The sequence below is a fragment of the Panulirus ornatus genome, chromosome 46, assembly GCF_036320965.1.
Source record: "Panulirus ornatus isolate Po-2019 chromosome 46, ASM3632096v1, whole genome shotgun sequence".
NCBI lineage: Eukaryota > Metazoa > Arthropoda > Malacostraca > Decapoda > Palinuridae > Panulirus > Panulirus ornatus.
Window position 1 is genome coordinate 3,452,948 of NC_092269.1, and position 11,126 is coordinate 3,464,073.

The window sequence follows — 11,126 nt, forward strand, 5'->3', positions numbered from 1 at the left end:
TCCATGAAAATAGCAACTTCCCCTTTCTTTAAGGGTTGTTTTCGTCTCATGAACTCGGACTTTCCCTACCCCCTTTTTTGGCTATTTCCTTTGCCCTATCATGTCTTCCATCTGAAACCAACATGTTATAGGAAGAGGAGCCTTATCATTTAAAACAAATAATGCCTGGAAAAGGGACTTTATTATTTAAAACGAGAAACACCTAAAATGACGTCATTGATTGCAAATCCGAATTTCGGATTCACCATCTGATGCCCAGGAAAACCCTGGCTAGTAATCCAATTTTCTGCAGGTCGCGCTAGCCGAACGCTTGGCACAGCTGGTATCGGCATCACTAGACGGTCTGTCACGTTGCTACGACATAAAACTCGTAACTGTTTAACTTAAAAGAAAATATGTTTCGCCGAAAGTTGGTGGCTTTGGACTACATGAACCCAGAGAACTTCAATGCTAATGGTAAGCCGACGGGATCCAAGTAAATGAACCTTTCATGTTCTATTCTCATTTTAAGTAGTAAATCTTGGTGTGGCAGTTTTAATTCAGTTATTATATTCTAAGATACGAATTTGTTCATTAGCTGCGAATCTATATGTGTCTTCTTCCATGTCATGAGTAGAGAAAACAAATTAAGGATTTTATGGGTACATATTGGAATGATTTATTGCCCTTCATAAAGATGGGAATAGATTTTACTATGTTTTTAATTGGCTTGATATTAAATACATATTGATATTTCATCCTTGCCATTGTGCTTTGCATTGTCCCCAGCACCTGTGGGTAATGTGGAACTTTGGTTGCTCGCATGTGTCATGATTAATATTTAAGAGTCAAAATCTTGATGTTTGAGGAACATGTTGGCACTAGTGGGTCAAACACTATTTTACCAAATTTGCTCATGCATACTTGTTTCATTAGTATTGAATGTACTGTTAAGTATTGTCCACATCTTGAATGTTGATGTAGTTTAAAGTTACGCTTAATCGATCAGTCTAGTTATGTATCAGGACAAGCCTTGGATGTTGAGTGATTATATTCTGTAATGCTGATGTTGATAAAAAAATGATATAAGAAATGTGGAGATTGATTTGGAGCATTGAATTCCAGTAGAATTGTACAATGAATGAAGCAATAGTGTAGAAGTGTATGAACTTCAGGGATGATAAGGGATTAATTAATGTAAAAGAATGTTAAACAATTGTAAAGTAAGTAGATTATCAGTTTACGCACGCATTAAAACTAGCTTTGATTACTGAGTGATTTTTTTGTGTAATGCTGGTGTAGGATGTAGAGGGTACAATAAGAGATATGGAGCATGGTTTTTGAGTAATAGTGCCAAGTACATTCTAAACAAGGTAAATAAGGTGATAGCCAATGACAGTTATGTATATTAGGAGAAAATATGGTGTTGATTAATGTTGAATGTAATATAACACCTGTAGAAAGAACAGCAGAACCAATGAAGACTGCCTAATTTCTTTGCCAGTTGTGATTTAATGCCCAATATTCATTTCAGGTTGAAATGTAAAGATTGACTAAGCATCGCACCATCTGCCACGGAATGTCAAAAATAGACAACAGACATAGCAGCTCTCTAACTACTTTCTCCTTATATTTTGAATTACTGTGATTCTCCTTGTTTGACGTGGTATTCACATGATTTTTTACTGTGTGTTAGACGAGGGAAGGTACATATCTCAAAATAGCGTGCTGTCTGCAGTGCAGTATGATATGTTAGTATTATTATTATTTTTTATTTTGCTTTGTCGCTGTCTCCCGCGTTTGCGAGGTAGCGCAAGGAAACAGACGAAAGAAATGGCCCAATCCACCCCCATACACAATGTATATACATACACGTCCACACACACAAATATACATACCTATACATCTCAATGTACACATATATACACACACACAGACACACACATATATACCCATGCACACAATTCACACTGTCTGCCTTTATTCATTCCCATCGCCACCTCGCCACACATGGAATACCATCCCCCTCCCCCCTCATGTGTGCGAGGTAGCACTAGGAAAAGACAACAAAGGCCCCATTCATTTACACTCAGTCTCTAGCTGTCATGCAATAATTCCCGAAACCACAGCTCCCTTTCCACATCCAGGCCCCACACAACTTTCCATGGTTTACCCCAGACGCTTCACATGCCCTGATTCAATCCACTGACAGCACGTCAACCCCGGTATACCACATCAATCCAATTCACTCTATTCCTTGCCCTCCTTTCACCCTCCTGCATGTTCAGGCCCCGATCACACAAAATCTTTTTCACTCCATCTTTCCACCTCCAATTTGGTCTCCCACTTCTCCTCGTTCCCTCCACCTCCGACACATATATCCTCTTGGTCAATCTTTCCTCACTCATTCTCTCCATGTGCCCAAACCATTTCAAAACACCCTCTTCTGCTCTCTCAACCACGCTCTCTTTATTTCCACACATCTCTCTTACCCTTACATTACTTACTTGATCAAACCACCTCACTCCACACATTGTCCTCAAACATCTCATTTCCAGCACATCCACCCTCCTGCGCACAACTCTATCCATAGCCCACGCTATTACTGTATTACTGTGAATTGTACTTCTTACAGATGAGAAGAGTTTTCGTGACCTTGTTGTTTGGCTTGAAGATCAGAAGATCCGTCACTACAAGATTGAGGACCGTGGAGACTTAAAGGCAATTGATTCGAAAGACTGGCCCACGGCATACAAGCGCTACTTGGGTGGGCTCAATTGCCCAACCAACCCTAATGATCGTCCAGCTGTAGTGGATTGGTTATTAGGGCTTGCTGTGCGGTTCGAGTATGGAGACAATAGTATGTTATTTAATGCTCTATTAGGAACTAAGAATATTTATTTTTCATGGTTAGTTGTCCATAGAATGTATTAACATTGTCACTGCTGAAAGCCTGCACTTGAAATTTGAGTTAATGGAGACTGCAAATGCATTACCATTGTCCCAACTTTCAAGTATTGAGAATTTTTGACCTTTGGTACTGACCCCTACCTAATTAATGAACATATGGTGCACATTGATGCACCACTTTATTGTTCCAATCTCACATTAATGCTTGGCCTTTCTTTGCTGTAAATCTTCTTCACAAACCATCATCTGCTGTATAGTCTGTATAACTATACCATCTTAGAAGACTTTCAGCCATGTGCCATTTAATGATTTCTTCACATTTGCATGAAGCCATTTTGTATTCTATCTGTTCTATTGGAAACTGGGAATGAGTTAATGATAGATAACAAACTATCCTCTGTAGCCCTCTTATGAGAGGGGCCTTAACTTTGCAATAATTTCAGATATTTGCTATATTGGTTGGGAGAAAATACATGTAATGAGTTTTCATGAATTACAGTAATTTTTTCCTTTATCCTGGAATTTGTTATATGCTGTAGATGATATATGTAAAGCATCTGGGATAAACCATGGAAAGGCCTGTGGGGCCTGGATGTGGATAGGGAGCAGGGGTTTCAGTGCATTACACATGACAGCTAGACACTGAATGAATGTTGCCTTTTTTCTCTGTTTTCTTGGTGCTACCTCACTGAAGCATGGGGTAGCAATGCTCTTTCCTGTGGGGTGGGGTAGCAACAGAAATGGGTGAAGGCAAGCAAGTATATGTATATACATATGTGGGCATTTATGTATATATACATCTATATGAGTGGATGGGCCAACCCTTATCTGTTTCCAGGCATTACCTCACAGAGGCAGGAAACAGCAATTATATAGTTTTTTTCATCCATATTCGCCTTATCCCGTGTTAGTAAGGTAGCATTAAGAACAGAGGAGTGAGCCATAAAGGTATATCCTCACTTGGCCCACCTCCCCGTTCCTTCTTTTGGATGATTATAAACGGGAGGGTAGAATTTCCAGCCCCCCACTCCCTTTCCTTTTAGTCGCCTTCTACGGTTATTATATATATATATATATATATATATATATATATATATATATATATATATATATATATAATATTCATTCATCTTTCTTTCATACTATTCGCCATTTCCCGCGTTAGCGAGGTAGCGTTAAGAACAGAGGACTGGGCCTTTGAGGGAATATCCTCACCTGGCCCCTATGTCTGTTCCTTCTGCGAATATGTATAAAAAAATATATGTATCTGATACAGTATTGACTTCTGCAGTACTTGTGTAAGCAACAAAAGATTTATAGAAATGCTATAATATACATATGTCTTCAGGTTGGTTGCTGAATATAGCTAAACAAGATGTAAGTATTGATGATTAATTCATATTTCCATCTTTTCCTTACAGTTGATAAATATAAAACTGAGACTGCTGATAATGTTCGAAACAAGCAGAAATGTGCACCTAAAGTAGTGAACATTAATCCTCTTGATGCCTTAGACTTCCAAAGCCCAGAATTTAGAGGTAAGTAACCATGGAAAGTCTGTGCATATTGTGTAGAAATGTTGAACAACAGTATTTAAAAGACAAAGAGGTTTCTTTGGTGGCTGCCACAACCACTTTGCCTGAAACACTGCACTTGACTTACCCTCTGCCAGTGGCATGAAAGGCTAGGAAGCAGGCCATAGTCTATAGAGATATAGATAGATAGTTTCTCTTTTCAACCTCAATTGTACCTCTTACAGTGTATCATAATTATAGGTAGGTTATGTAGGGAGTTTGGTTTATAAATATTGGGAGTTTATTTTGTTCATTTATATTCATTGTTTACCCTCTGCAGTTGGATATAATTGTTAATAATGGATTTTATGGTAAAGCACAGTAAAATATTTATTAGCTGTTTCAGAATAATGTGTAGATTATACTATATGAAACTGATGATTTTATATAAAATCAAAGAGCCTAATGGTTAAACTTGTAGTTTTTGAGGTGATTATATTGATTTTAATTGTTGGTGTCTTTGTTATAAATGTATTGCAGATGGAGTAACACGACTGGCACAACAGCTAAACATAACCCCACACCCTGACCATCTCATAACATTGAAGGCCATAAGCAAACTCGTTAGTACCAGACTTTCCGCTGAAGCTCTACAGAATCCTGGTGAATTTGTTCATCAAGTAAGTTACTAGGAACAATCATGATGTATATTTTGAATGTATTATATAAGGTATTTGTATTTTTTTTTTTTTTTTTTTTAGTTTCTGTGGAGAAACCTAAAACACATTTTAGATATTTGTACTATCATGGAAATGAAATGATTGAAGGAGTTAAGAGAAAAATGTATGTTAAAATATTACTGAAACCAGGTTGTGTTAGGTTTTCATTTTACATCAGAGGCCTTAGTTAAGGATTGAAATTTGCAGCAAAAGCAGGCCTTTAGCAAAAAAAAAAAAAAAAAAAAAAAAAAAAAAAAAAAAATGAAGAAAGAAGGATATTAGAAAAGGATAAATAGTAGGTGAGAAAAAATGGGGGAATAAAGAGTTCAAGAGATTGATAGTAAAGGGAAATAGACATCACAGTGGCCTATCCCTCGGAGATTTCCTGCCTAATGTTCCTACCAAGTACGTCTACCTGATGCTCAAGCTTAATATTCCTACATAATACTCCTATCTGTTGCTCCAACTATTTTGCCAAAAGGTAGAGAGGAAGCTAATAGTATTGTTTATTTGTATAGTGCCATACAGGGAAATCTAGAGTTATGAAGAACAAGTTGTGTGAGTTAAGTGTTATGTGTTATATATGACAAGGAGAGATTGTATCATTGTGGAAACGATACTAACACTACATTTAGACATTAATACGATATACAAATAAGCACCATATGATAACAGCACTGAGAGGCTGCGCTTCCAATGATTCACTGTGATACCCGCAAGTAAATTTTTTCAGGTGAAGCTTAGCATCTCATCAAGGATTAACTATTGTACATACCTTTTAGCTTCATTGCACTCTTAATTTAATTTTTCCAGAAGAGTACCATCCATTGGTTGCAGGGCAGATAGAGCTTGAAGTGGGGTGGTGTTAGCTGCTTTCACTTGATGACAGCAACTGACCTTTTGCATTAGCTGTTGACCTAATTAATGGCTTTATTGTTTTATGGACTTTTCCATGTAATCTACTGCTCAGGATGAAATCTGGATAAGAGTTATAAAGTACATGCCAGTGGTTTACTTTTTCTAAGCTCAAGAAATAGGTTGTGCAAAACTCATTTTTGTAGCTATACTAAAAGCAAATGTGGCCATTCCTTCATCTGTTCTTGACATTACCTTACAAATGCAGGAATTGGTCATGTTTGAAAAAAAATTTAGATGTACTTTAATTACCCTGGAAAATTTATTTGCATTAGATAACAGGAAAATTGCACTATGTATCACCAAATATCCAAACTAAAATTTCTTTCTTTATCCACAGGGCAAACCTTACCCCATATTTGAGGCTGACTTAGGCTTTGAGACTGGAGATTATGTCCTTAACAATGCTGGAAAGGCACTGAGGCTAATATACATTCATGATCTTCGAGAACTTCAAACTAAAATAAACGAGTGCATAGTAGCAGTTCAGACAATAACTGCAAATCCCAAGACTGATACCAAGCTTGGAAAAGTGGGACGTTAATGTTGGATATGTGTACACTTCCTCCTGAGAATTTTGCCGGACTATGATGAATGAAATATTTCCTTACTGAGTCATAGGAGAGTTATTACCTTGAGTTGTAGACCAAAGGTTTGAGGAAAAATAGACATGGTTATTGATTCCCCATATATAAGGAATGTGATGATTCTTACATTGAACTGAGAGAATATCAGGAGTGAGCTATATTTTTTTTGTGGTAATAACTACCTTTGGTATGATATGCATGGTGGCATTTCCTAGTCGTTACATGTATGAATATATTGCTACAGCAGGTAAATTTCCCGTACCGACCTACTAATCTGTGGTGAAGTTCTCATGCCAAATGGACACTATTAACACACTGCAACTAATCTTGGGGTGTGACATGATAGCTCTTCCAAGATAATGTTAAAGTAGGGTAAATATTGAACATTAAGCTCAAATTTTTTATCAAAACATGTTTAAGATTTGTGCGCATACTTAGGTTTAGAACAATGTCGTCGAGCTTTGAACTCCTTCATTCTTGCCCGTATGTAGTACATTCCTTTCATATATGGCAAAAATCCCTGAAGACTATCTGAAAGCCTACCTGATGGAGTTGTTGAGTACATCCCATACATAGCCCCCATGTTATCAAGAACAAGATGTCTGTGCCTGCCTAATTGTTTATGCATTAATAAGGACTTAAAAATAAAACTCTTATGAATTATTGTTTTATTTATACACCTTTCCAGTAATATACTATATTATGTGCTGTCGCTGGGCTGTATATGAAGCTGTAAAAATAAACTGTGCATTATACATTGTTCCTATACTCCTCTCTCAGTCACCTCATATGACATGGAGGATATACATGGGTAGTATTCTTTCTTCCCTGTACCCAGAGAGAGTAGTCAATTTTGACAACATAAGTGATGGAACAGCCCACCAGCCTTTCCGAGTGATTAAGATGTAAAATGATTCTTATGCTTGCCCTTGTCAAATGGTGGAAGCCTCAGTAATCTTGTAATTCCTATTCCTGCAAGGGCTGAAAAAAAAAATATTTTAGTAAACCAATTTTATATGATAATTTCCTTAATGATTCTTTATACACCATAAATAATTCATCACCTTCAATTTCTCATCACTCTCTTTCATCAAATCGTCTAAGAGTAAGTTAGCTATCAATCACCTCGTCCTATCCAGCTCAAGGTCTGCCATCGTTCTATTTTTCATTTCTTTCAGTGCCACAGCCACTCCATCTATTGGGAAATATATCTGCCATACCAATTATAAATCTTAACCTACCCTTCACTTTCACGGGTACCAGCTAACTTTTTCATATGATGGACATATCAACCAAATCCCCACCTATGCCACAGTTCCAATACCCCTCTGTTCACATTTTGGTCTGCTTTCAACATTACCCTTTCTAGATCCACAACTACAACATACATCTTTTATACTTCACCACCACTTTCACAGAAAATTTTGATCTACACATTCCCTGCCTTTCCTAGGAGCTACATATTCTTTACTTATCCTATGCTTTTAATATCTTCACTCTTTCAGTCATAATTCTCCCATCCACCTTTGCTAGTATGCTCAACAAGCCGATTTTCCCCAGAGTTCCTTTGTGCAATGGCACTGTCACAGCCTCTATCCAGTCACCTGAAACCTCCCACATAATTACTAAAGACATATTTTGTGCATCCATTCTGTTAGTATATCATCATTCACCACTCTCACAAATGTTTGGCTATTAACTGTTATCTGAGCACATAAAATGGTGTGAGCAAATTTTTTGACATTTTGCATAAGTCAGCAAATAATCACCTCCAGCAAATACAAGTGTAAGAGATCTCCCAATGCGATTTGTATTCCTTGTTGCATGATAGGCCACATAGACAGAAGCTCCAAGGCAACCACCTCCACCAACCAAACGACACCCTAAGCAATCTTCAGGCTCACTGACCACTTCCTTGTTTGAATCTCTGCCAACTGTCATTCCTAATTGTTATAGATCTGAAAAAGAAATTACATTTGCTGGGATGCTACTAATTTCAAATGTTCATGTAGTTCTGGTAAATGCACTGAAATCTCACCTTAAAACTAACTAATTGGTATAATGGGCATCAAAAGGAAAACAATGAAATTCTCCCACTAGAGTATACCTAACATATGTAAACTTTTAAAGCGATCAAAAATTTTATATTCTGCTGTTTGTGCTCTGTCATTATTTTCAGGAAGATGCAGCTTCTCCATCCAAACTTTTTCCCATCAACTATCTTCCTTAAATCTTCATTCCACCATGCTGATTCTTTCTTTTCATAACATATTCTTACATTACCAAACATTTCTCTGGGAGCTTCTGTTAATGGACTTGTGCTGCCACATCACCCCAACCTCCCTTTGTTTCATTTACTAATAAACTTGAGATTATCTTCCGTTCATTTAGTTCTAGACAATGCAAAAAAAACACTGATGTATATATATTACTACTGCAAGACCTGATGATTTCCATCTGAACCTCAATACTATTTTTCCCCTGAATCCACATCATCAACTGTTCTTCATACTCTATAAAGTATCTTTATCCTTCTCTTCCTTATCACTGCATGTTGCATATGTAAGAGAACCATACTCTTTCACTCTCTACATATATATGAATTTTGTATGTATTTCATAACCTTTACATATGAGTAACCAAACCACATTTTTCATCATAATTCCCATGCCTTCCTTCAAATTTACATTATTCATCAAACCTGATCTCATATCACTAATCCATTACAGTTAAATGTACTATTTCCTCCATTCTTTTCATACCTAACTTTTTCTCGCCTTCACTAAGTACTGTCAGCAATAAGATGGAACTAACATCTTGTATGCTTATTTGCACACATCCAGTCCCTGGCTGTAATGTACGATACAGTATACCAAAACCCTAGTCTACCAACCTCAGGCACATCCAACAGACTATACTGTGGTTTACCTTGACCACTTTACACTCCCTAGTTCAGCCCTCTGACGAAGTCATGTCTATAAAAATTACCTCTCCTGAAATTAGTAAATTTCCGCTTAGATTCATCATTCATACCTCACATTCCATTCAGTTACACAAACATACATAACTTGCATACCTGAAGCATCTTTTAATGAAATAATATTACAGCTTGGGTTTGAAGCCACAGCTCTAACCTCATACATTATCAAAAGGCAGGGATGCTTTACCAGATTGGGGTAGATTTTTTTACCCTACAACCAATCCAAAATACAGAAATATTAACCCACAGAAATCTTGGCTCATTAAAAATCAAATTCAAAGAAAAATTGGGAAGTCGAGACAATCTTCAAATTAACTTGGAGAAAATCATATCATGGAGTAAAATTTTTATTTTGTTGCAGAATCAAAGATATCTTTCATAATGTGTGCATTATAAGAGAACAAAACTATACTCTGATCAGGCAGTTTGGGGTCAACTTTACTTAGAAAATGGTTCATATTAGAGCTAGAATTTATATTGAATGATACAGAGCACTAATATTTCTTGCTTCATCAACCTGAAACTGATTCATTCATCTGTACCTCTTTAGCAAAGAGGGCTATAATAATAACAACCTAAGAGTAGGTTTAATGGGAATAAGTTTGTGTTAAAAGTTTGCTGTTAATCTTATGATGAGATTCACTATGCACAAAGTCAGATACAAAATCATTTTAAATCAACAAGAAAAACTTCACACTGACTTTCCAGATTAAGACACTCTGGTGTATATGTACAAAGTATATTCTACACTGGATAATGAATGAGGATAATCTTAAATTGTCATTACCCTAACACATAAAGTAAGAGAGAGGAGTATATAAATATATGTGCATAACTGTGAGTTGTACTACACAACAGAAAACTACTACAACTGACAGAATAGAGAAACCTTAGACTACATATCTAACAATTTTGATATAATAAGAGTAGAGCTAAAGGGTCGTTAATTCGCTCTAAGGGCCTGTACTGTCGTGCTAAACAGTCGTCGAGTCGTTGTAAAGGCTCGTTAACCGTCTTGCTAAAGGGTTGTTCGTCGTGTTAAAAACCCCTCATGCTGAGGTGTCGTAGTACCGTCGTGTTTTCAAGGGACAATAAAAGTTTATTTCAAAATTCCATGAAGAGGGGGAGGTAGTTATACCACTGTAAACAAACCAATGGACGCAGGCCGCTGCGTCCTTCACTAGCACACACAAAACACGCACTAAAAAAAAAAAAAGAATACCCTATTACCCTCAACCCAAACCTCTTGAATAGTATTTTATCTGACCACTATTTTTACCAAGTTAAAAACTGGGTAAATCTATTTCCTTGAGGTGTATTGAGAGATGGGGTCTATAAGAGTGAAGGTTGTCTTACGTGGAACTCGTCCGTAAGCAAACGTCATCGGCGGCTTTCCCCACCACAGCTGACCACTGTTATCGGCAGGTTCTTTCCTCCAATATCGGGATATATACACCACTCACACTCTGTGGCAAGGCTTCATGCCATTGACTAGGAAGGAGACCCGTGCTTGAGAAGGCGA

At 37.0% G+C, this 11,126-nt stretch overlaps 1 protein-coding gene and 1 long non-coding RNA gene across 9 annotated transcripts; one reads left to right on the forward strand and one right to left on the reverse strand.

The window, feature by feature from the left end:
• Positions 1–295: 295 nt before the first annotated feature.
• Positions 296–7,287, forward strand: LOC139763071 (RNA transcription, translation and transport factor protein). Its single transcript, XM_071688669.1, has 5 exons — positions 296–456; positions 2,615–2,839; positions 4,311–4,427; positions 4,944–5,083; positions 6,378–7,287. The coding sequence occupies exons 1-5, from the start codon at positions 396–398 to the stop codon at positions 6,579–6,581; spliced, it is 747 nt and encodes a 248-aa protein (XP_071544770.1). The 5' UTR covers positions 296–395; the 3' UTR covers positions 6,582–7,287.
• On the reverse strand, positions 7,278–11,097 carry LOC139763073 (uncharacterized). 8 transcript variants are annotated; one of them, XR_011716026.1, is made up of 3 exons: positions 10,961–11,097; positions 8,394–8,582; positions 7,278–7,605 (listed from the first exon to the last, which is right to left on the reverse strand). It is a non-coding gene; the product is annotated as an uncharacterized lncRNA (long non-coding RNA). The 8 variants fall into 8 exon arrangements; XR_011716029.1 differs by lacking the exon at positions 10,961–11,097 and adding an exon at positions 10,884–10,908; XR_011716027.1 differs by lacking the exon at positions 10,961–11,097 and adding an exon at positions 10,757–10,858.
• Positions 11,098–11,126: the final 29 nt, after the last annotated feature.